Source organism: Thunnus thynnus, chromosome 24 (genome assembly GCF_963924715.1).
Source record: "Thunnus thynnus chromosome 24, fThuThy2.1, whole genome shotgun sequence".
In the NCBI taxonomy this organism is placed as follows: Eukaryota; Metazoa; Chordata; class Actinopteri; order Scombriformes; family Scombridae; genus Thunnus; species Thunnus thynnus.
In genome coordinates, this window is record NC_089540.1 from 4,305,683 (window position 1) to 4,332,273 (window position 26,591).

At 39.0% G+C, this 26,591-nt stretch overlaps 2 protein-coding genes across 2 annotated transcripts in view; one reads left to right on the forward strand and one right to left on the reverse strand.

Annotated features, from left to right (window-relative positions):
- Window positions 1-2,201: 2,201 nt before the first annotated feature.
- On the reverse strand, window positions 2,202-6,591 carry cldn10a (claudin 10a). The gene is made up of 4 exons (XM_067583013.1): window positions 6,211-6,591; window positions 4,249-4,410; window positions 4,040-4,121; window positions 2,202-2,685 (listed from the first exon to the last, which is right to left on the reverse strand). The coding sequence occupies exons 1-4, from the start codon at window positions 6,428-6,430 to the stop codon at window positions 2,556-2,558; spliced, it is 594 nt and encodes a 197-aa protein (XP_067439114.1). The 5' UTR covers window positions 6,431-6,591; the 3' UTR covers window positions 2,202-2,555.
- Window positions 6,592-13,059: 6,468 nt separating this feature from the next.
- Window positions 13,060-26,591, forward strand: part of abcc4 (ATP binding cassette subfamily C member 4 (PEL blood group)) — a 34,894-nt gene continuing 21,362 nt past the window's right edge. Inside the window, exons 1-8 of the mRNA XM_067583385.1 lie at window positions 13,060-13,314; window positions 16,269-16,379; window positions 18,741-18,861; window positions 19,193-19,417; window positions 19,922-20,011; window positions 21,566-21,729; window positions 23,072-23,197; window positions 26,068-26,317. Of these exons, the coding sequence (XP_067439486.1) occupies window positions 13,241-13,314; window positions 16,269-16,379; window positions 18,741-18,861; window positions 19,193-19,417; window positions 19,922-20,011; window positions 21,566-21,729; window positions 23,072-23,197; window positions 26,068-26,317 (1,161 nt within the window). The 5' untranslated portion in view covers window positions 13,060-13,240. The remainder of the gene's footprint in view (window positions 13,315-16,268; window positions 16,380-18,740; window positions 18,862-19,192; window positions 19,418-19,921; window positions 20,012-21,565; window positions 21,730-23,071; window positions 23,198-26,067; window positions 26,318-26,591) is intronic.

A 26,591-nucleotide genomic window follows, 5' to 3' on the forward strand; every position in this document is an offset into this window, starting at 1 on the left:
TGAACTGATAACGTCTCAAAGTAGCTGCAAGAAAAGCCAAGAAAAAATTACAAATGCCAAATCTGAGTGAAAGTTACTCCTATATTTGGCTCATATGGTCGCTCAATAGTTAGGTTCAAAGGATGCATTTTTAACCATTACATATTGTGAAGTTTCCTCACATCTGTCAACCATTAAATGTGCATTAATACTGCTGGTTTGATTGTATTAATGCATTCAAATATTGATGGGGGAGTAATGTGGCTCTGTACCCTCACACTGCATCCTTCTTTATTTTGCTGCTACAACGACTACTACAGTGGTTACAATGGACTGTGACCCCTTGATACATGAGTGGTAAGCAGTTGTGTGTGATTGTTCCTTCTTATATGGTTTTATTTGAATAATTTTTAGCCCTGCGTGGCTCTAGGAATGGATATGATGGTCGTTCAGTTGGTCAGTCCACTTTGGTCCAGAAAATATCTCACAAACTATACATTTTCAGAATTTCATGGTCCCCAGAGGATGAATCCTAATGATCTTGGTGGTCCCCTGACTTTTCCTCTATCGCCACCATGAGGTTGACAATGAAACCACTCAACAACTGTTAGATGGAGTTCCATGAAATTTGATACAGATATTCACGTTCCCCTCAGGATGAACTGTAATAACTTTGGTGATCCATTTAGTACCATCATCAGGTCCAAATTTTAAATTGTCCAGTACTTTGGTTCATGACCAAATACCTGCAAAAGTAATGACATTCCCATCAGCCTCATCTGTATTTTATGTTTAGTGCTAATTGGCTAATACTAGCATGCTAACATGCTAAACTAAATATTGCTATGCTAATTATTAGCCACTGCATGAATTTCACATGAAAAGCACAGATTAGAGAATTTATCTGAAATATTAACATAACTGAGTATAGCAGAATTTAGTTTTTCCTCATTTCCTGCCCCAGTAATCATCTCACAACCTCTTAGTTTCATCTTCTGGCCCCTCATGGGGTCCTGACCCCCAGTTTTGGAACCACTGGTCTTAGTTACCTGCTTTGTACAATTGCACTGTGAAGTTGAAGCATACTTTCACAGTTGGGTAACCTCAGAATACACCAGAAACACGCCACAGACAGAGGAGGAAATGTATTTTCAAATTATTCCTTCAAAATGTATAATTCTACACATTATTTCCTTTAAGATGTTTAGTTGTAATCAACAACTCCATTTAGATATAACTTTTGTGAGCTATCATATACTCTATTTTAAAATTTTCTTTCAACAGAAAATAATTTAAAAAGTTTAAGCTAGAAGCAGTTTGATGCATTAGATCTGGTTTTAACATGCTTATATGTAATGCAGATAGTAGACGATACAATACCACCATTCTGCAGAGCCATGGACACCTGACACTTGTTTACGGATGCAAGGCGGCGGAAAGCACAGGGCAACTGCTCTCTGCCAGCTGGTTCAAGTATCCAACCTCTGGGCCAAAAGGTTTTGCGTAACATAGCCTGGGGTTCCTATTGATAATAATTCCTAGGTGGAGATGGATGGCTGATAGGAGGGGAAACCTCCGGTCGGTCCTCCAGATCTGCATAGCCATCTCTGGGGTCAGATGTGACCTAGTGACCTATGGAGGTCAGATCAGTCCAGACCAAGAAAGCGAGAAGGCCTTCATATGATTCATCTTTCTGTTTGAGAAATATTAATTGATGCAACTTTCAACTCTATTTCCTTAAAGCAACAGGAGGATATTAACTGGAGTTATATCACAGCTACCCAGGTTTTAATCAATTTTTAGTCACTCATTAAAATAATATTTGGTCACATTTACACAATTTGTTGCTTCCAAAACAGCATCCTTGTAATAGGTCTCTATAATCAAAGGTAGGCATAACACAAAAATGTTATTCAATGAAGAGAAAACTGCTTTAAATGATGTTGCTTTTGGGTAAAACATACAAAGATGCATATTTCTAACCACTGAATTTCCAAAGCCATGATTCCTGATTCCAATACACAATTGTTTTACAGTTTTCATTAATACATTTTAGCAAGAATTATGAAAGAAAGATGAAGTGTGTGTCTAGTCTATGTGAGACAGGTAGTAAAGACTGGCTTGTTGAAGGTGACCGGAGAGTTCGAACAGTGTTTTGTGCCAAATCAAATTTCCTGCCCTAAAAGAAAAACAAGCTTATATTTATGAGGTATTGACAGAGATTACCCAGTAAGTAGCCATATTTAAAAAGGAAGCTATATTTATTTGAGATATTTTAGAAGTATTTTTTATTGTTGTTGTACTGTCAAAAACATAAATGGTGGCTTACTGTTGTATCATAGTCTCTCATGTTTAAACAGCTAGATGAGCATATCAGCAAGCATGGCCTCTTAAAATCTATAAAATCTGTAAACTGTCACATTAATTATACTTTCCAGCATTTATTTTCATAGTTCAGGCACAAAAGTTCATAAAAGTAATCGCTCCTTGCCTCTTACTGGTGAAATAGTTTCTGGTAACCAAAAACTATAATGTTAAGATCCACAATCAGCTCAAGTAACAACAAGAGTCCAATTTCACACATAGGCATTTCTTCCAAACTGCCTTGACGGCTCCCGTGGTTCCTTGTGGAGGCTGTTGGCTGTCTTGCTGTGCTTGTTGCGTGCCGTCACAAATGATGCAGCTCCACTGTAGGAGTATTCAGCTCTGCAAAAACCAGGAGAAATGAAGAAATGAAGGGATAAGAAACAAAACTAAGAGCAACAAGATGATTAATTAAATAAGCACCAGTCAAACCTAAAATGGTGAAAAACAATGTAGAAAACACGATGGAAATATGAAATTTATGTTTGTTTCATGTATTAATTTGAGGAGTGTTACAGTCTCGTCATTGTTCCACACGGATCTGATGTTTTTGCTATTTTTTTGTCAATTCAGTGGATTGGAAGCTTCAGGGAACATCTATGTCACATGCTTCAATTACATCATGAGTTATTCACCAAGTCTTTTCCACTGCCTTTAAAGATACATAAACCTTTCCACCTCAGCCAAGTGTAAAAACTTTTTTGCAGTGTTAAAAACTGTTACCTAATTTTGAGCATTTCCTCTCAGGTTTTGTATTGTGCACATTGAAAATGTGAATAAAAACAGTTGAATGGAAGTTTCCACATCACACTTGTGCAAGTTGCATACTGGACCATGATTGGATTCCCAACTAGCTGTAAATTTTATCCTAAGGGGAGCGTGCATGTCTGTACCAAATTTAATGGCAATCCATCCAATAGTTGTTGAGACATTTCACTCAAAACCACAAATGTGAACCTCGTGGTGCAATAGAAAATGTCAGGGCATGACCAGAGTCATTAGGATGCGTCCTCTGGGGTACAAAATTTCCTGGTAATCCATCCAATAGTTGTTGAGATATTACAGCCTGGATATCACTAAAAGAGAAGGGTTGCTTTCTTAGCTCGCCTGATGCAACATTTCCCTATAGGCGCCCTCTGTCAAGGTGACTTTCACTTCAAAAAGGTCCTCATTACTCAACTGTAACAAAGAAAACATTCAGCCGTCATCCGTGGCTGAACTAATCAAAATGACGATCATACAATTTGCCCAGTAGGTACAGCAATTATGAGACAAGATGTTGAGAGAGATTACTGGATGTTTTAGCCTTTAACCATCTCTCCATTCCAGTTAAAGTAATTATTTAAATTGCCTGATTGAGTTAGCAAATCTGCAGTTTAGAGTCCATCCAAGTCCGTTTTCCTTACAGCCCTTGTGGCTGATGACAGATGTGGGATCACATTGTTAGCATCCAGCATGTTTTAAAACTAAGCAACTTGCCTGATACTGAAGCCTTCAGACAGGGAGAGACAGAAGATAAGTCCTCCTAAGATACAAAGCACAGATCCAGCCCAGCCGATAAAGAGAGCCGCTCCCAGCTCAAACCTGCAGGGTTGAAGTAAAAAAAGAAATGTATGACCAGACTTCCTTTCATCTGAATGCCCTTTTTATCTGCTGTCAAACAAACCTTTCTTTTAATCCTAAATAGCCTACTTACTTCTGAGCAACGAAGAGGGGGTCAAAGAAGTCAGTTGTGATCCTGTGAGCATATATAGAGCATGCAGTCAAGCAGCAGAGGCCTGTGAAGAGAAATAAAAGGATTTCTACTTCAAAATTCCCACTGAAGTCAAAGCAAGAGCTGATAATGTAACATAACAGACATAGAGAGAGATATTCAACATTAGCAGCAGAGTTGTTTTTTTTTACCACTGAGAATGAAATGGAAGCCCGAGAGGACGGTCAAACGAGCTTTGGTGGTCTCTGAGCCTCCTATTTTTGTGCACTTCATTCCTATCAAAGCGAGGATGGCACCAAAGAAACCCAGACACACAGCGGTGATCATCAGACCCCGACACACCTGGATATAGGCTTCATGAGAGAGATAGAGAAGAGGGGAGAGTGCTTTAATCTAATGGTTCTCAACCTTTTTGGCCCTACAACTAAAGCAACATCTGCGTATGACCCCTCATCAGAGGTTATGACCTCAGTGTGGTCATAGGTTGTGAGCAGTGATTTTTCCTTCTTGGATTAGTCACATTTTAAGGACATTTGGAGGCCTGAAGAGGCTATTTTAATGACTTTTAGAGGCCAGATGCAGTGAAAGTTAAGGCATTTAACTTATTTGATTTTTTTGTCAATAATTTAGATGAGAAGATCAATACTGTTTGTACAGTACATATAAAATTACAACAAGCAGCTGGTTAGCTAAGCTGTATGTAACTTTTTACACTTTGGTTTTTGTAAAAATTAAAGAAACAAGATATATTGTGTGAATTAATGAGCTTTAATATCTGGTGGGCAGATATTGTTCCTTTGGGCCTGTCAAGCCAGTGGTTTCCCTCTGTTTCCAGTCTTTCCCATCTTTATGCTATGCTAATCTAAGCTAATTGGCTGCTAGCCCTAGCTTGGTATTGATCTCCTCATTTAACTCTCGGCAAAAAAGTGAATAAGCATATTCCCAAAATGTCAAACTATTCCAATTTTCGCTTTAGAGACCTTGAGAGTTGAAAGAATCCTATATGTCAGAAAGTTTTAGAGGAGTATGGGGTATTTCGCTCATTCTAAAGTCGCCCTCTAGACAAAAAAATTTATTTCATCTTGTTCCCTCAGTTGGATCTTTGAGCCTGTCTGTGCAGAATTATGTATGTGCAGTTTGTTTTCACATTCATCTGCTGAGGGGAGACAGTTTCTCTGTGCTCACCTTAAATCTGGTTAAAACTCATGTACGTACAACATTTTGTGACATCACAACTAGTCCGGAGCCAATCATGGTCCAGTATTCAAGTTACTCAAGTGTAATGTGGAAACTTGAAGCCTCTGGCACACAAACACTGAATGGTTCAACTTTTAAAATGAACAATGGTTGGATAATCATAAATTTTGGAATTTTCAATTAGGAAAAGGGGTAATGAGATAAACCTTATTAGACATAAATGATTAATTCAAATAGTATCTTTATATGTCTTAAAACATGTTCACCTGAAGAGGTGAGAGAATCCAGTATTTCACAAGAAAAAAAGCAAAAACTAAAATAAAATATTTTCATTAACTGTTTTTTAATCATCTGGTGATGCCTCACATTTATCTTGGGACCCCTGGAGGGGTCCCAACCCCCAGGTTGGGAACCACTGCTTTAAACCCTTGTAGGTAAAGGACCAGAGTTTAAATTTGTCCTTAATCAACACAAAGTGGCAACAGATGAATAATCTGAATAATAAGTCTTTGAACATCTCAAAATGCCATTAGAAAAATTCCATCTACAAGCAATGCCTTTCCCTATTGCTACTAGCAAGTAATAGGGAGTGAACGTGGCCTCTGTATGACTGTATGACTTTCTCAGATTGCTTCATTTGGAAACATTAGGAGGTTGTCTCAGCCCAGCTCAGCTCCTTTGCTGAAATATGCCTCTGTTGGCCTTTAGCTTTAAATGTGGTGGTTGTTTGTGGACTGAAGCCAGAGTCAGAAAAGGAAATATCAGGTTCCAAATGCGTTTGTTTACAATGGTAGTCATTCATCCAAAAACAACAGGTGTTCCAGATTTTGGGCATCAGTGCTTCACTCAGATGGATATTCGCAGCTGCATGGTTCCTCAGAAACACACAGAAAGATAGATGTACCTCTGTCTATGACCTCAGGAAGATAACATCATACACATTACCGTGAACTCACCATCCAGAGCCAGCATCGAAGGAAAGTCCTTGCAGTTGGACACACCGGTGGAATCAGTCACACAGGTTTTCCACAGGTTGGACCAGAAGGTAGCTGTGGTGATGACCGTCCCGTCCACAGAGGACACCTTCCAGTAGTCTGTCGGCAGGGTCGACGACACCAGGATCCAACCCGAGATGGTTAGGATAAAAGCGACAATCTCTGTTGCCATGTTACCCATTTTTCCTCTGGCTTGGAGGACAGAGAATTTTTGGAGGTGCTCGCTGGAGAGGATTGGTCTTTCCTTCAGAAGTGACAGAGGGGAGGTGGGAGGGTCGGTGCAGGGCAAGTGCGTCAGCGCTGGCTGTCCTGCAGAATTTTGCTTCTCCGTTCACCTGCTCAGCTAAGGATCTATGCCTGAGAAGGAATACTTCATTCACCGAAGTACAATAACTACTTGTATATTGTGTTTGTGTGTGGTGGTGGTGGTGGTGGTAGCAGTGCGGTGGGGGGGCACACGCTGCTCATCACTCCACACACTGTGCATAGGGTCTGCAAGCGGATCTGCAGGAGAAGGAAGTAATTAATTGGAAGGATCTGAAAAGTCTCTGACAGAGAAGGAAGACAAGATGAGGAACAGAGATAGGAGAGACTTGTATGGTGGATATGAATGAATGGATGGATGATGTATAGTTTGTATTCTGTTTGGGGAAACAGTTCATTTCATAAGGTTCACCAGAGGTTGACAATAAATAATTTCAAGTCCTCATTATAGAAACAACACTAACTAAAAGCAGTGCCACTAGTAAGAATATAATTTTATCCTGGTTTTACCTGCAGTCATTTTGTGGCATTATGGCTCCATCAAGTGGCAACTGTCTCATTTCCTCATTTCACAGAATATCCCTCTGAATATAGTATCAGTTCATGTTTTTGTAATCTAGCAGTGGTTCCCAAACTTTTTGTCTTTTCATATCCCACAGTCATATAAAAGAGATTTGAATTTTAAATAAAACTATTTATTATGTAAAAATATATAATACAATATATTTTTCATACAAGACATATAGTAATACTAATACTATTATTAGATCTCTCTTTACATTTCCACTACTACCACATGGAGTGGCAGAAGCTGGACATTTCAGCAATTTCTGTATTGCTTTTAGCTACAGTATGTATCGAAACTTCTCTGATTACATGCTAACTATTTTTCTTGCTCTCTCAATTATATCATGTGGTGTTAAAGCAAGATTGTAACTTTTGAAAGGCGAAATAATCATTTTTTTCCTCTTACAAATGAAAAGCTGAGAGAGAAAAACAAACCCTTGTTTGTTTCAACACACTCTTAGTGTTTATGCCGCTACACCCTTACTTGGTCTTGTATGACCAGTAGCTTGTGGTGGCTAATGTTTGCAAAACTTTCATAGTTGTTGCTGTGTAACTGACATTTTGCAAGCTTTATGAATCATTTACCTTTTTAGTGTAATTGTCAACTGTGGTCACAATGGTTTTTGTACAGCAAAGGTTACATACCATGGCCTCACTTTAAGGTGTTGCAGCTGACTCAGGGGGGTGTGGGAGGCATGTTTCGTGCAATTGGCCTATACTGTATAATTTTTAGTCCACTGATGTCATTTTGCAGATAAGATTTTTCTTACAAAACATATAATCAGCTTCTAAAATATGTGGTATTGTTCAATGCATAAACTCCCCCTCTTATAAAGTCATTTTAGTCTGTAATTTAGTCCTTAAATTCCTATTTTCTTTTTTAAAAAGTGAAGAAATCAGCCAGTGCAAACTCTGTTTTTAATGGAAGTGTCATTTTTCATCATTCTAGTGCATCAACCTGCCTTTTTTGTTGTTTTTTCAAGCTGCACCTATTTCTAGACAATAATTTTATGAATGAAAAACAGTTTGAAATATTATCACTGCACTGACAGTTTTTCTGTTGTTTTCCAGTAAGACGGTCAAACACTTAGGTTGTTGTTAATCGGTAGTTTTACAGATAAAACTGCGGTAAACTATATAAAGCATATATATCTAGTGCTTTCATATCTGCTCATACAAATGTTCATGTTATGTCCTTGTTCTCTGTGATTTTTAATCTTCTTTTATCTGCGTTGTTGTCATATTCTTTTATGTGCTGTTCTCTTAACAGCACACTTTGTGATTAAGTTGACACAGTTTGGCTGTTACTATTGGATAACATGATTTATGTTAATAATGATCATCAACAGTAAGATGACCAGAAAAGCTGAATCAAAAGAATACGCTTAAAGGCAGGAATACTGTATGATATGACAGCATTTAGTGGAGAAACACGTAATTACAGATGGAGAGGCTTCCTGTGTGTGTTGTCTCAGCTCACTTAGGGGCTGCCGGGCAACTATTAAAGCTGCAGGATTGAACTTTGAGCAATGAGTTTAAATGGGGAGGAAGGAGAGATGGGAGGCATGATGAAGAGAAAGGGCAAAGAGTGAAGGAAAGAAGGAAAACATGGTTTGAAATTAATACCAAGTCATTGAAAGACAGAGATAATTAAAGGAATCGTAAATCTACAAGTAAACAATCCACTGAGCAGAATGAGGCAGCGGGCCAGGTACAAATTAATTAAATTCCTAATCTTGTACTGAAAAACCGTTACAGTTATGAGTCACCCTCTCTTATTGCAGAGCTTTTCTAAACAAGGATTAGATCTAATCTCTGTTTGTAGAGAAAGGGGGATTGTTTCCGGGGCAAACACAGTAATTACCCCAAACATTTCCAGACACCTGAAAGCCTTCTGGTTGTAGCTGCCCCTGCTAACCCTGATCCGGGGACAGTTTCTGGGGTCATAAAATCGGTACAGGTACAGTGTTTCATGTAGTCAGCATTCCAGGAAAACTAAACCCAGGTCTTTTACTGTCAGTAAACAACGGTGAGAAGGTGCTGAGAGCATTGTTGCGTAAATCTCTTGATAGTTGAAGCCTTGATGGCGCGTTTCCATGGCTGCTGTTGCTGAGCAGTCCCAGAGGGGACCCTAATCCTGTAAACCTACTAATGAAAGGGAGGCAGCTGGAACAGGTTGTTATCTGTGTTAACCTGTTGATGACATCCCATTAATACCATGAATATGACTGTCTGATCATCGTAACCTCTCCATTGTAAGGCAAATCACTAATGCAGGACATAAGCAGGTGTCTTTATTGATAACTGCTGTAACATGGATACATTTCTTTCAGTGCAAATGCATCAATGCTGGTCCTGTCTGTCGGTTGCTTGGTCCACCACTTTGGTTCGGACTGAAATATTGGATGGATTGCTGTGAGATTTTGTATTGACACTCATGGTGCCTAGAGGATGAATTCTAATAACTTTAGTAAACCTCTGACTTTTCCTTTAGCACTACCATGAGGTTCACATTTGTGGTTTTGAGGGAAATGTCGTAACAACTATTAAATGGATTACCATGACACTTAGTGCAGACATTTGTGTACCCCTTAGGATGTCTCCCCTGACTCCTTCTAGCACCATCGCCACAATAAAATGTAAGTAGTCTAGTACTTTGGTTTATGGCAATAGCACCTCAGAGTGTGCCTAAGTAGACTGTGTCATCAAATCCAGACTATATACTAATTCTGAGCAGGTTTTAAGTATGTAGTGTGTGTTCATATCATTCATATAGTCAAAACAGTTGAGCCCTTCATTTCCAGTATGCTGTTGATGGACGCTATTCTTCCACAATGCAATGCACAAAGGAAATGGAGAGGCTGTTCACAGATAGAAGTTGAAAGTAATATTGGATAGTCATGAAACAGTTCCAGGAATACCCCAAAATGAAAAACAACTGTTTTATTTTTTTTTCCATGTGATGCTACTTTATATTCCCACTCCACTACATTTCAGAGAGAAATGTTGTACTTTCTACTCCACTATATTTATTTGACAGCTTTAGTGATTTTTCAGATGAAGATTTGACACAATGGATAATATAACAAGCTTTTAAAATACAACACATTGTTAAAGATGAAACCAGTGGTTTCCAACCTTTTTGGCTTTTGACGTCTTACAAAAGAAAGTGTGTAGTCTGGGTCACATTTCACATGTCTATGAGTTGTTAACAGCTCCACCAAATAGTGATTTTGCCCTCTAAACTTCTCACATGGTTTCATTTCAATAAATGTTCAAATGAGCCAATATTTCAAAAATCAAAGATGAGAGAAAAAAAACTGAAAACAGATTTGTGTATCAGAACTTTGTTTTTTCTTCTTTCCTCTCCCATTAATCATCTCACGACCCCTCAGATTTATCTGGTGACCTTTTAGAGAGACCCTGACCCCTAGGTTACACATTGATGCTCCAGTATTAATAATTTAACAATGTCATATATAATAATATATCGGTCACAGGGTCAAACCACTACTTTACTTCAATACTTTAAGTACATTTTGCTGCAAATATTTAAGCAGGATTTTTTATGCAGGACTTTTACTTGTAATGGAGTATTGTTACATTGCCGAATTGGTACTTTTTATTAAGTAAAGGATCTGAATACTTCTTCTACCACTGGAAAATAGTATATACTCTACTGTATATAATTAGTATGTGGTGTGGAATTGGGACACAGGTAGTCTTGTTAAATTTTTGGGAAGGTTCACTGTATAAGTCTATGGCTTCCTGACTTGTCCTTTCCCCCTTGTTTAAGTCTTTTATCTGTTTTCATGCTGTAAATTAAATGCGAAATTAATATAAAATCTGTCTGTCGTGTCTTGTCTTTTGATATTTCCGTACTGTTTCCACATAGTGATACTTATAACTTACTCCATCTGAACCACATCAAATAGACATGCTGCATAAATCTTGTAAATTAATTTTTTTAAAAAAAGATAAAACAAGGACTGTGAGCACTTCTTCTCTTGTGTTCACTGAAGGGAGAAAAAATAGGCCTATCACACGGCTGGGATAGCATGGGAAAGGAGTGTTGATCCCCTGCAGATGAATGTTATTGGGCTGAGTTCAGCTGCTTGTATTAATCTCCTGCTGGCTTTTTTCCTTTAGTCCTTTTCTCAGTCGGTGCTAGCTAAACATCAACAGAGGGATAACTTGCATGGTGTGAGGGCCGGGGCTGTCTTGTTATCATGAGCTTTTTAGTGTCAGGATAACAGTTTATCTTGGTTGCATGTGACTGAATTTCTTAGGTTCCTTTGAACAATGAAACAAGAGATGGGTGAAGTTTTATTGTCGGCCAGCAGGAGAGGAGGGAGGTGTTGTGGTCTCTCTAGTCACCAACCAGTCCTCAGTGCAGGAAACACCTGTGGTGTGTTAAGGGACATCTGTCATCTACAACCCTCTCTTTATTTATCTGATATCCGCTTTGTGTGTGTACGTCTCGTGTCTTTGTGTTTGTGTGAGGGACAAGTTAGTGAGAGACAGAGAGCAAGCAAACAAAATTTGAAATGCAGGTTTTTTTTTTCTCTGCCATGGAAAAACTAGGATTAGGAAACTGCCTAACTCTCTTGAAATTGCTTCAAATCGAGTCATTCTAAACATTATGATGGGCACGCTACTTCCGTTTATCAATAGTGACACATTTACTTTGTTATCATGAAATGAAGTCTGCCAGGCTGCATGACTGTACAATTTTGCTCGTCAGTGTGTGTGTGTGTGTGAGTGTGTGTCAGTGTGTGTGAGAAAAATAAAGAGAAACAGACAGAGCAGAGGAACTGGGGATTTCTTCTTGAGTTATTCTGATGATATAACTTTAGGTCACACACACTAAAGGAAGTTCTTGAAACATTGAACTGTGGAAATATTGAACTTGTGAAAACTAGGATATTTTCACATGAGAAAACCTAAAACAAATAAAAATGCCTACAGTATATTTTAGAATGGTAGTAGTTGTTTTTATTTTGAACACACCTTTTTAAAAGTATTTTAACATATTATAGGCTACAAGAAACAACCTTTGAATAAATAATTCCAGTGAGACATATTAAAACTTAGGCCATGTTTATGATAGTAACCTTATGTTCATTTTAAACCCATATAGAGGCTACACATTTTTACTCTTACATGTTGAACAGTATTTTCATGTTATGCTGTTAAACCTCATAGACCTAATGTGGAGTAGACTTCTAGAAATACTTTAACCATTGAGGTTATTATATCATTCCAATTTTTCATGACTTTGTCAATTAATTTGTTCCTAATGACTTCATATCATTGTTTTCTGTTTCTGTTTTAATCAGTGCTTTTTTAAAAATACCAATGTATTAGAGTCCTGGAGGGCCCCAGTCACTTTGCAGTTTTAATAGATGGAACTATTTATTGAGTTGATGTTTGCCTAATTTAAAGTATCACATATCATCGGGGGGGTAGAGGCACTCTGTCAGTCATTTTGAAGGCTTTGTGGAAAGATTGTATTTGGGATAAAGCTGCAATTTGTATGAAAGAAAAGTATATATTTTCCTTTTACTCAACATGCAAATTACCTGTAACTTTCCTTAAGTAATAAGAATCTATCTAATCTAACATATTTCTATGATGGTTGTTTCTTTTAGTTTATTCTTGGGTTTCCCAGGGTAGTTAAATAAATTAATAAGTTAAATATGTTGGTAGGATGAGGGTTAACACCACATATATCCACAAGACCTCCACATATTGTTATGAACTGTTACTGTAAATGTCGCCCCAGCCTGTCCGTAAATCCAGCACAATACCTTGCCAACTATTTTCAAACATTATTCAAGGTAAATGTGAGTCAAATTAGTTCATGTTGATCCCATTGTTTTGCCTGTTAATGTTCTCAGCCAATCGCAGAGAACAAGACAGGTACGTCAGTGCTGCTTTCAGCCAATCAAATGTCTCCTGGGCGGACCCAGCAGAAGTGGCTCCTTATCACTAACAGGATAGCAGCTCGTGGTCAACAAGGAGTACGTAACACACCTTGAGGGTGCCGACCCCCGGGTAACATGTGCATGCTGCGGAGTTAACACCACATAGCCCGGAGCAGGACTTTTCGGAGGGGGGAGAAAGTTGAAGGGAAACAACCGTGTGAGTGCGGACGACAATGGAAAAAGTCAGTAAAGATGCCAAGACCAACCCGGCAGCGACGGCCAGTCTTTTGTCCAAGATATTTTTCTGGTAAGTCGACCAAACACACCGGTTGGTGAGCAGCGTTAGCCGCGGTTAGCGGGGGATTTAAAAAGGAGCCAAAGTGTGTTTGTCATTGACCGCCATAGTATGTAAATGTTTGTCCCCTAAGATGCAAACCGAAAGCAAGAAGTGTAGCTTTTGAGCGTGCAGTAAAGGCGTGACTACGTTTAAGTCACACATGAAAGTTGTTTGAGAGAAAATCTGATGGTAAACCTCAAACGTCCCGGACTTCATTTTCCTCCCCGTTTATGCGACGATAGTTTCCTGCTGAATCATTTGCTTTCATTGCTCAAGTCTGACGGGAAAGTTGGACATGTGTGCCGTCTCTCTCATGATACACAGACCACATTAATTACTGAAAGCTTTTTTTACATTTTTTTGGAGAAAAGTTTGACAGTAGTAATATTGACTTCAACGCCGTTCACATTATGAAGGGTTGGTTCAATACATATTTCACACTAAATATTGAAAGAGCTCAAAGTGACACAAAATGGGCAATTTGCTCACATTAATAGAATATACTAAAATGTATTATTTAGCCGAGGCAGGAAAATTGTACTTGGTGTCACTTAGAAAAATATAAACAAACATGTCCACAAGATAAAAACATCAATTTAACAGAACAAAGATTTCTCAATTGCACAACATCAGTGCTTTCATACCCTGGTCTACACTCCCATATTTAAATTTACTGTAGCTTGTTGATCCCATTAATTGCATTTGGGATAAAAATGCAAGGGATTTTCTTGCCAGGAGTTCTCTATAGCATCACCCTGATGGGAGCAACTCAAACTCAGGGTGGAGGGGATGTGTTTTGTCACTGATGATTGACAGGACTTTCCTGTGTACAGCTTTGCTGTAAAGGTTGGCTTTTGTTGCTGGCCTTCTACCTTTCCTGCTGTCTTAACAATCCTGAGGCCTGTACTATGAAGCAAGTTCAACATACCCAGGAAATCTTTTCATTAGCTGGCTTCACTGAGCCTAACATTAATCTTCCAGATAACCAGTACTATGAAGCTGGCTATCAACCAGCTCAATTAACTCTGGGTTTTCCTATCCAGCTATGAATGCATTCATGTGAAAGAGGCAAAGTTGTTGATTACAATCAATATTATCAGAACCATGAATGAAGTAGGCTACTCAATATTTGATAAGAGATTAAACCATGATACCCTGTACCTGTGGGGAACTCCTGTTTGAGAGTTTACCAACTTTTATGTAAACAGTGTCACAGCTCTTGTCAATCAGATGTAATTGTCTTTTTAATACTCATTAAAAAGTCATTCAATGAAGTGAAATGTAAACAAGCCTGTATTCATACAAAAGAATAAGAAGATGCAGAAACACTAGAAATAATTTCCACATATTAAAAGTAGGCTAAGGCTTAAAATACATTCAGGAATTATTATATATGACTTAACTATAACTTTGCTATTTAGTGGGATGTTGATGAAATCATTCTGAATATGTCACATAAAAAAAAAGTATTAAAAGTAATGCCAAACTGTTTCTGGTACCGAAGCAAAGAAAAAGTAGTTAATGACTGATGAGGTCTGTCTGACTGAAATGTTGCTTCTATAATCATGGGAGCCAATTAACAGTGCGTGGATTATTTTTCTAATAAAAGGCAATCTTTCATTATAATTTCCAGTTGTCATCAACTGACACCCAGGCCAACCACAGGTAATGGATTGTGGCCTACTATAGGTCAAACCAGGGCTCTGGGTAAAACTCACGGGTAAATTGCGATGGCCCCCGCTGAGGATAATGTCATCCAACTTTAGAAGGCTGTGCAGCATTTCCTCCTGTCTCTCTGCTTCACTGAGTTCAGTTCAGTGTGTGTGGAGGGACTAAACTTTCAAGTGAAATACAGAGAGGAGAGGAGCAAAACTAGTACGACCATAAATGACAGCAAAATGCAGTAGAGACTTGCGCCGAGCTGAAATGAGACAAGTGCACATAAGTTAGGTAAATAACATAAATAAACATTTTGGTTCTCTCAATAGGGGGAAGGGGAATCCTGTTGGAGGGACGAGCCCCTCCGAGGCAAACGCTGAGCACATAGTCGTGACATCACAACTCGTATCACTATCCAACTTTGATCCATTCGGTCCGATAACATTTGGAAAGTCTAGAAGATTACTGCACGATTAAATGATTTTATCCCCGTTCAAGTTAGCAGAGAGCTAACAGGAAGTCTCTTGTGCGCATGCTCTGCCCATAGAGCATGTATACATTCATCTGGCTATTATGAGAATGTCAAACCCGACACCATATTTAAAAACTCTGTATCCTGTGAGAGAGATTTACCTGGTGGTGATGGACTTAATCAGCACTGTGTGAACTGGTTTGGCAAGGGCTTGAATGTAATGGATGTTTGTTTATATTTATATGTAAAAGCTCTGCACTGCAGGTTTAAAGTCACAGTTTCTGAATACAGGCTATGTGCATTTTTCTGTGACTGAGCGTTTTGATACTTTCACAGTATTTATATAGCACCTAGACCTGCTTTTTATCAAAAAAAAGAAATGGAAATCTCTTTAAAAACAAGGATACTCTCTATCAGACTTCTCCAAAACATCAAGACTGACCCCAAACCCCTTCAGTTTCCTAATTAACAGTCTCTGACTAGCTTTCTTACATATAAAATGAACGTTGTCTGTGTGTTGCCAGATCCTTAAAACAGTTGACAGTTTCCACAGTTTGGTCACACAGTGTCAGTGATGAGAGTGGGTCTGCTTGGTTTAGAATAAGTTCCTTTGTTTTTTCCAACATTAACAATCAATGAATACATCTAACAAGTGTTGATATCATGGTTTCCAGTCCCACTCTCTCATCCCATCATGTAGAATTGATAATCATCTGAATTAAATCATGAATTGATGTCCTGTCTCTTTCTCTCTAAATCCTCCTGCTCTGACTGCAATGTTTTTCTCCTTCAGGTGGCTCAATCCTTTGTTCACCACTGGATACAAACGCAGACTGGAGGAAAATGACATGTATGAAGTGCTGGCAGAGGACAGGTCGCAGAGCCTGGGGCAGGAGCTGCAGAGGTAGAGGAGCATTTAAATCATCTCTCGGCATGTAATAATTACCACCGCGAATTATCCCAAGTACTGTTTAAAGTTCAGTAGTTCAAAGTTCAGTTGTTAATTCCTTGTTATTAATAATATCTGAACGATGGTTTTTGATGCAGGTACAGTATCGTTAGTCAGAATGCATTTGTAGGTTTTGAAGTGGAACCATGACTAAAATTTAAATGAGAGAGAACTTGAATTTGAGGTATTTCTAGTTAAAAGACTTTCAATAGATCTGTATAAAAGGGATCGACATATAAATTGTCAGGTAAATAGTTTTTCACCCAACCGGTCCTTCTGACACATAAGAACTCTTGAAGTATCCGTCTGACTCAACAAACTGCTGTATTAGATATCAAAACCAACGTCATAGGAGAGCAGTTACAAGAGTGTTTTCTTGTGTGTATCGGGAGATTTAAAAATGTAGTGTTCTCGCTGGATATTTTGCACAGCTATCAATAGGATGAAGAGCATCTCAGCCCCTTTCAATTCACAGCACACCCCTGCTGCTGTTGGCAGAACAGCCACCGCCATTACTTAAAACAAAAGTGATCACTGCATTGATCATTTTGCTTTTTCCTCCTGTCCGGTTCCTCATCTCATAACCCTTAAGATTTTTCTTGCATCCTTTTTAGAGCGAGTCCCAATCCCCAGGTAGGAGAGCACAAGTGTAGTCAATCAAGTGTAAGGGTTTAAAATGGCTTACCGTTATGCCAAGAATTAGCCAGTCTCAAAACCCAACCTTAGACATGTGGAAAAACCTAACAGTTAGACATTTTGTTCCCTATAAGCAGGGAAAAACAAAATGTTTGCATGGTAGGTGGTTGTAATAAGGACCCATGTTAACTAATGTTAATTCAAAGATTTCCAACATTAGCAGGAAGCTGCGTGCACAGTGCAAGTTGTGATGTTTAACTTCAGACAAGTGAAAGACAGCGTGCCAGGTTAATGAGTGAATGTATACATGTGACTTTTTTCCCTCTTTGGTCTTGTTAAGCCTTGCGTCTTCCAACACGTGCAGGCTGATAACAGGCACAGACAGAAGAGCTTGTCTGACTTCTAAACACAAACGCCCACTTCAGTAACTCTTCATAAACTCCGGGCCTGCAAAAAATGTACTGGTTGTGTTCTCCTAATGTAGAGAAAAAGAGGCTTGTTACTCAGTCTTGATGGGGACTTGACAGGATCCAGTGCCTGAATTTGGACACAGCTATTGATTACTGAGCTGTTTTTATGGTCTGTGTGCTGAGGGGTTTCTCAGTAGTAAAGTAACTGCTTATTGTCAGGCATTTAATTGCCAATGAAATCTGAATTTATCAGTGGCTGACTGAGCATGAAATCCTGTGGAGCATGCTTGACATGATTATTTGTTGCTTTTGAAGATTGCGGCCTCTGAACTGCTCTATTGACAGAGGAAAAGGAGCCATGTCAGTTCTCCAAAGATAGGAGTACAGTCTTTGCATAGAGCGCAATGAAATAAAAAATGTGTATAACAGTTCAAACATTTTATAACTGTACAAAGTCTGGTGCATTGTTTCTGAAGCAGTGTAATTTAGCTCATGATTGGATCACAAAGAAGTCTTGTTTCACCTCAGGACAGACTTATTCTCTATTTTTCCTATTGTCAACAAATCTCATGAAAAGACCAAAGATTTATGTCTTCAGTAAGAACCAGTGGGCTTGGGACTGAGAGCCACGGAGGAAAGGAAAGTCAGAAAGTATTGATGAACTGTCACAGTTGGTTTTGGTCTTCATTGGATTTGTTGACAGTAATATAAATATCGCCAGCCTTACCTTTTTTATGTGTATTTATCTTTAATAATCCAAAATCTTGAAGCAACAACTGAGATGTTTGAACCTAATACCCATTTGTTGAACTCATGCTTCACTGATTTACCAGTTATGCAAATTTTCTTGAAAAGAGGAATAGTTCAGTTTTCAGGTTGTGAAACTGTTTCAATTTTGTCATTTTAAAGTTATGAAATTTCATATCAGGGACACATGGGACCATCATTACTACCTCTACAGCTACCACAAGAGTTGCCATTAGCAACCAAGACTAGTGGCTGTGAATATGATAATTATCATTGCAAGTTATGACTAGCGTATGACCTCACATATTGCCTGATCTCCTATTTGTCGTGTACAGTCTTATCTCAAGCATTGCTATTAAGTGAAAGGGGAGCCGTTCTTTGATTACGCAGTTATATGATCTGATTCTGATCTGCCTCACAGGCGAGTCCTGACTCATCTTGATGTAAGGTTCAACTTCTCATTATGCACACACACAAAAAAAATAATAAATGCACCAAGTAAATTGGCGTCTTTCTGTGACAGATACTGGGATCACGAGGTTCAGAAGGCTACCAAAGAGCTGCGCCCACCTAGACTCACCAAAGTCATCATTAAGTGCTACTGGAAATCATATGCAGTGCTGGGATTCTTTACACTGATTGAGGTTAGTGTGAAGTCTATGTTAAGCTTTGGAAACAAAGTGAATAAATTGCAACGTCTTTAGATTTTACATGCTGTTGAAAATCTTTTAAAACTATATTAAAGCATTTTACAAGCATAAAAAAATAAACTGCTCTGGTTGTATTGGTTTGTCACCGTATATAACGCAAAACAAATGTAACAAATAACATTAACAGCTAAAGCAGCGTGCCGTTCCACAGATTAGGACATGCTGTGATGTCTTAATTTAAATGTGACCGTCCACTGCCTCGCTGTAATTAGTGTGTGGCGATGCTCACCCCTCTTCATCCCTCCATCTCCACCCCGCATATCAGGAGGTCATCAAAGTCATCCAGCCGGTCATCTTGGGGAAGATGATTAATTACTTTGAGAATTACGACCCAGACAACAAGGCAGCCCTGTACGAAACCCTCGGCTATGCAGCGCTATTGTCTACCTGCACCATCGGCCTGGCGCTGCTCCACCACCTCTACTTCTACCACGTCCAGAGAACAGGCATGAAGATCAGAGTGGCCATGTGTCACATGATCTACAAAAAGGTCAGTAAGAGAACATCCGAAGGAGAACATTTCTGCCTAATTGTCATCGAATGCTGCCTAATTTACATGTTAGGGGTGCTACAGGCCATTCCCGCATTCTTGTGTTTGGCGCAGTCTGCCAAGTTCTGTCATGTAATCCTTTAAGAGCTGACACAAAAGCAGGAGAACATTAATAACCTTTGAATGAGTTAGTTCAACAGAAAAGCCCTGAAACAACTCACTGGTTCATTTAGCATTTTATACCTCTGTCTTTTATCTGCACCCGCTCATGTGCAAGGCTGCTTCAAATACTTAATATGACCACGGAAATATAAAATGTTTTTCACATTCGTACAGCATTCAGCAACGTGTGATTGGACAGAATTTTGATACTTAATAATTGCAATGGAGTAACTACTTTGCCCAGAGGTGTTTAGTTGCTCACGCCTCGTTGGTTTTTGAAATGCAGGTATGTGTGTGATTGATGTCGCTTCACCGATTTATCATTCCTGTCTTTCTTTCTAGGCTCTCTGTCTCAGCAGTTCAGCCATGGGAAAGACCACCACAGGCCAGATCGTCAACCTTCTGTCCAATGACGTCAACAAGTTCGATGATGTACGTGAAATTTAAGGATTTTAGAAAAGAAAGGGCACAAGGGACTGCTATTTTTGCTGCAAAGTCAAGGCCTTTCAAAACAGCTGGCCTCTTATATCTCTCTCTCCCTTCCTCAGTCCTTCGTGTCATCCATGCTCCAACATCTACTTCACAGCAGGGCCTCACTTCCACCAAAACCTTTCGAGCACTGTAGATGCATTTATCTTAAAGAAATGCCAAACCAAAATAAACTAGTAAAAATATACTGGGGACCTATATGAAAAGCCAATTTGGAATAGAAAGTATCAAAAAGTATCAAATGGCCTTGTGCAATAAATAACTCCTTATCACACTTTTTCTGTCTTATTTGTGATAGCAAACGACCTGAGGGCTGTGTGTGTGTGGGGGGGGGGGTTTGCATTCCTCAAACATGAATTTGAACTTGGGAATCAATTTGAATCACTAAAAGGCTGCAACTGCACTTTTCTTTCTTTTGATAAGACATTTACAGTGGGTTGCATTTACCTCAGTATTCTAGTGAGACATCAGCTGTATCAGCACCATCTCCACCTGCTGCTGTTTCCTATCTCTTTCTCCCTATCTCTCCATGGTTGTGGCGGTTTGTATTTTATTTTGTGCCTTCCCTGCGTCATATTACGTCTTTATAATTTCTCAAAAAGTTCCCTTGACTTCTGTTACCTTAATAATCTAACTAAAGTTAAAGATTGATTAGGCCTAACAGATTTTCTCAGTAAATCTGGCCCTACGTTTACAGTAATCACTGGGCCATACAGTTTGCTAATGCACTTAAACTTCCTGTAGCTAAATGAAGCACCAGAAAACCTGAAATATTTGAGAAAGGTTGATTTTGGGTTTGTAGCCCATGATCAACAAATTCTAGATGTATAATACTACTTGGATGACATTCAGAAAAAGAAGTGTCGTCTGGTGACGTAAATGTGAGGAATGCATGTTTGCAAGTTACCACACAAGAAGCATCTGAGGTCTTTTGCGTGATTGTAGCTGCAAGGTATACTGGTTGGATGGGTGTGATATATTGTGTGTGTCTGTGTGTGGTAACAATATGTCACGCCAGTGCTGTCCTTGGAAACACTCTGGGGAAACACCAGCAAAATACTCCCAGCTTGAAGTTCAGGCTTAATTATACTCTGAGATTTTGTGGCACCAAACCCAGTTTGTCTCACGCAAGTGCTGAGTTTCATTTTAAGCAGTGGGTCAGTGCCTGCTGTGAAACTCCACTTTCTTGAAGGCATTTTGTTTCTTGGCAGTAGGCTTTTAATTACACCATGCCAAGCTCTCATGCTGGTTTTGATTAAAGTCTTTGACAGTAACTGTTGAATGTCTTTACTCATCCTGTAAAATCCACCCTGTACTGGATGTTAACAGATGAGTAAACATGCTTCTTTAAAAGTGTCAGAACCAACTTGGATTTGACGTCACTGTATGATTTATGTGTTTTCCCCTGTTTTGTAATGGGAAGTTTGCTCTGTTTTTACATGCTTTTTGTGTTACTGATCATATTACAGCTCATTCATGGCAACTTCTCTTGAACAGGTGACTATCTTCCTGCACTTCCTGTGGGTGGGGCCCCTCCAGGCAGCAGCAGTAGTGGGGCTGCTGTGGGTGGAGATCGGCCCATCATGCTTGGCAGGCATGGTGGTCCTCATGTTCCTGATGCCTGTGCAAACTATGTTTGGAAGACTGTTTTCTAAGTTCAGGTAACACACACACTCATAACATCTGAGTCCAGATATTCCAGGCAGATCTTTGCAATTGACCCTTCACTGAATGCACCTGTCAAACTTTCTAATGCAGCATATGCAGTTTACAGTGATAAACCGTGGCAGATTTACCATCGTTTTCTCATTTCTATCAGACAACCATTAATTTTATTGGCTGGTGACGACTATCTCCAGCAGATTTTATCAACTGGCTAATTAATACCAACTCAGTGAGCTGGATGAAAACTCTGTCTCCAGACGACTTTTTATTATTTCCTCTTTTAAAATGAGAACACTGGAAAGGGTCATAAATATGCAAATATTTGTAAATGTAATATTATCCTGTTCGGATGCTAACTATAGCAAAACATACTTGAACAAGCAGTACAGACAGTATATGTATGACAGTAGATAAGGTTTTGAGCATAAGTTCTAACTGATTAGTTCAGCAAATGTAACACTATCTCGTTTAACAAGTTTGCATGTAGTTAAACTTTCAAATCCAATAAAGAGCACAAGCAGTTCTAAATGTTAAAACAGTTAAACACACACTTTTGAAAAGGCAATAAAAAAACAACCCGACCCCCCTCCCAACCACTTGAATGTTGAGTATCTTTCATAATAGAGTCACATGCACTCTGCTGCAGCATGTGGAGAAATTCAAAGCTTGACAGGTCTGCCATAGCTAGGTAAGGTTGCTAGCCTGTGATTGGACAATCACTATTTGGGGAGGAGTTTAGCAAACAGCCGTTTGAGCTAGTCATAATGTCATCTCTCTGCCTAACACACACCTTTTTTTTCTTTAATTGTTTAAATTATTATTTTTAAAATTATTCAATAGAGAAGTCATAAATGAGAACCTTCTTTATTTGTCCATTTTTAAAATTCTTGTCTCTGTTGATGGTTAATGAGCCGAGTACTGTGTGTCTATGTAGAGATATTGAGAACATACAGTCCTGTGTGTAGAGATATGGACAAGGGTCAAGTCATAATATGGTTGTAAAATCGGCCTCAGTCATAATTTATGACCTCCTCTAAAAGAGAGCTGCAGGCTGAACCTGCATTATTGTAGGCAAAACTGATTGTAGTGAATAAGTACACTTTTTAAATGACTTAAAGTGGAAGAAGCTGTCCCTTATGTGACTTTTGCCTAATTGATTTAGGAATTTGCTACAAATAATCATTTTTTTCTTGTTTTCCCAATCAACCGATCCAAGTTGTGTAGGAATCAGTGCACAAATGCAATAACATACAATCTCATCTTGGATGTTGTCAAGTTTATTTTGTGTTAAACAATATTTCTGCAGCATTTAAGCAAACTTAACTTTCTCCTCTACAGGAGTAAGACAGCAGTCCTTACTGACAGCAGAATCCGCACAATGAATGAAGTGGTGTCTGGAATTAGGATCATCAAGATGTACGCCTGGGAAAAACCCTTTGCAGCTCTGGTGTCTGAGGTCAGAAGGTAAAAACATGAAAGGCTTCTTGTGTGAACCAATTTTCTTCACAATAAAGATATTTTTAAATAGATCAAAGTTCACATTTAAAGAGGTATGGGGCTCAGTGTAAGTGTTTTCATGTTCTTTGTCACTGGAAGCTTTAAGCATGGACACAGGAAAAAATGAAAAGTACAGATTGGGTTTAAGTATCTTCAGATGCCTAATATTTCCATTACCATTGTGTATGTAGGTAAGAACAAAAATGTTTTGGTGGATGTCAAATCAGTAATAAGGGCAAGTTACAAAATTACTGCATAATCAGTGTAAATGGAAGCTTCTAACTGCCATCTGCCCCAGTGATTTCCTACCCTGCCAGATCACTACATTCTCAGCCAGCTTCTCACAACTTTGCCAGATAATCTTAAGTTATTTATTTTTCAGTTTTAGTTGTTTTTAGTTTTAATTTTTTGTTTGGGATGCTGGGTTTTAAAACTATTGGGCTGTGTTTCGTTACACAGAAAAATAGGTCCAAATAGGGAACAATGGCTGTGCTCCATTTGGCCCTACATGATAAACATGCTGTCTCTGAAATACAACCATTTAGAATTTTTTTATGTGAGGCTGAATTTAACCAAAAGTCAGATATCAGTGTGTGTAGTTTCTGATGCATTCCTCTGGATGGATGATTGTAAAAACGTGAGATGTGTTTTAGGAAGGGAACATTTTTAGTGTCAGATTTAATTTGCGGGGCCCAGGACAGAAGAGAGTTTTGTTTGTAATGTAAGAAGTTCTATTCCTATCTGACATACATTTCACCACTACAACAGTGTCTTTTTGTGTCTTAAGTCCATGTGGGCTGGACATGTGCATGACATAATGAATAATATAACTAACTGACATTATGAGCTTTGTGAACTGATCTGGTTTTGGACTGAGGCTTTCTTGCTCTGTGACTGGAGGGCCTAACAAATCCCTCCACATTTGTCCAGAGAGGCAGTTATTAAAATTGTCCTGCCAAACTCCTCATACCTCTCATTTCTCTCCGCTGTCATTCCTAACTGATGTGATCTGGATCAGGAGTTTAATTCAAGGATTAAAGCAAATTAGAGTAGATTCATAGAGAGAGTAGAGTAGATTCATGTGCTTCTTATAAAGGTGTTTTTAGATTTGTTGGCAAGATGACAGATTCAACCCTCCATTACAGTGGTGCTTGAAAGTTTAACCCTTTAGAATTTGCTGTATTGCTGCATAAATATGACCTAAAACGTGATCAGATTTCCATACAAGTCCTAAAACTGGATAGAGACATCATTTAAACAAATGAGACAAAAAAATTATATTTGTTTATTTTATTTATTGAGGAAAATGATCCAATGTTACATATTTGTGTGAGGCAAAAGTATGTGAACCTCTAGGATTAATTCATTGGAAGGGGAAATAAGAGTCAGCTGTTGATCAATGGGATGACAATCAAGTGTGAGTCTGCGAGGCCCTGCCTTATTTAAAGAAGAGAAATCTGGGTCTTCACTATCAAAGTCTGAGCTTCACAACACAGGTATGTGGAAGTTTATTATGGCTTGAACAAAGGAGATTTCTGAGGACCTTAAAAGAGGAACTATTGATGCTTAGCAGGCTAGAAACGGTTACAAAACCATTTCTAAAGAGTTTGGACTCCACCAGTTGACTTTCAGGCAGATTGTGTACAAATGGAAGACATTCAACACCAGTGTTATCCTCCTCAGGAGTGGTAGAACAACAAAGATCACACCAAGAGTAAGGAGGTCACAAGGGACCCCAGGGTAACGTCTAGTAAACTAAAGGCCTCCCTGGGAGTGGCCAATGTCAATGTTCATGAGTCCATCATCAGGAGAACATCGAACATCAGTGATGTGTACGGCAGAGTTGCAAGGAGAAAGTCACAACTCTCCAAAAAGAACTTTGTTGCCATCTGTGTTTTTTGTCAACACCACGTGGGTAAGCCAGAGGGCAGTTGGAAAAATGTCCTGTGGACAGATGAGACCAAGATCAAACTTTTTGGCTTGAATGAGAAGCGTTATGTTTGCCGACAAGCAAACACTGCGTCCCAGCATAAGATCCTTATCACATCTATGAAACGTGGTGGTAGTATCAAGGTTTGGCCTGCTTTGCTGCCTCTGAACCAGGACAGCTTGCAGTCATTGAAGGAGCTATAAGTTGTGAGTTGTACCAGCACATTCTACAGGAAAGTGTCAAGGTATCCATCTGTGAACTGAAGCTCAACAGAAAGTAGGTCATGCAGTAAGACAGCGACCCTAAACACACAAGTCATTCTACCAAAGAATGGTTAGAGCAGAAGAAAGATAACGTTTTGGAATGGCCAAGTCAATGTCCTGACCTTAATCCTATAGAAATGCTGTGGAAGGACCTGAAGCAGGCAGTTCATGCAAAGAATTCCACCAACATTCCCGAGTTGAGACTGTTCTGTAAGGAGGAATGGGCTAAAATTCCTCCAAGCTGATGTGCAGGGCTGATAAACAGGTACCAGAAACGTTTGGTTGGTTATTGCTGCAAAAGGAGGTCACACCAGTTACTGAAAGCAAGGGTTCACATACTTTTGCCTCCCACAAATATGTAAGATTGGATAATTTTCCTCAATAAATAAACAAATAAGTTTAATGTTTTTGTCTAATTAGTTTATTTTGGTTTCCTTTATCTAGTTTTAGGACATATGATCACATTTTAGGTCATATTTATGCAGAAATGGAGAAAATTCTAAAGGGTTCACAAACTTTCAAGCACCACTGTATTATGAGAAAACTTCTTGGCACATATTGATTACTCCTTTGTCTGTCCATCATCCCTAGAAATGAAGCTAACATGTTTTAAAGTCATGCCATGTGAACTCTTGTCTTCTTAGGAAGGAGATCTCCATGATCATGAAGAGTTCCTACCTACGGGGTCTCAACATGGCCTCCTTCTTCTGTGCTAGCAAGATCATCGTCTTCATCACCTTCACCCTCTACGTTCTTCTTGGGAATACAATCTCAGCCAGCCGTGTGTTTGTGACGGTGTCACTGTATACTGCTGTGAGACTCACCGTCACTCTCTTCTTCCCTAATGCCATCGAGAAGCTGTTTGAGAGCCGTGTCAGCATCCGCAGGATTCAGGTATGGTGCCTGTAAAGATTTCTTAATTTCTAGCTATTCATTTTATTTTTTTATCTTTAAAGGTGGACGCAAATGACCACCACCAAAAAGGCTTAATTCATTAAAAATCAAATACACTTTAAGTCGCAGCAGTATCAGTAGCAGTCAAAAAAAAGCTTCCCTCTCTTTATTAAAAATGTGGGGAGGGAGAAACATGCAAGTCATCAGACCTTATTCATACTTGGACTTGATACCTGGCACAGCTTCAGTGCATGCTTAAAGTCTTGCTCGAAAA

Excerpts from the sequence above, each read along its gene's own strand:
- cldn10a (XM_067583013.1), bottom strand. The coding sequence starts at position 6,430 with ATGGGTAACATGGCAACAGAGATTGTCGCTTTTATCCTAACCATCTCG. Across the intron at positions 4,411-6,210 it reads TTCGATGCTGGCTCTGGATG|CCTATATCCAGGTGTGTCGG; the intron begins GTGAGTTCACGG and ends TCTCTCATGAAG. Across the intron at positions 4,122-4,248 it reads CTTCCATTTCATTCTCAGTG|GCCTCTGCTGCTTGACTGCA; the intron begins GTAAAAAAAAAC and ends TTCTCTTCACAG.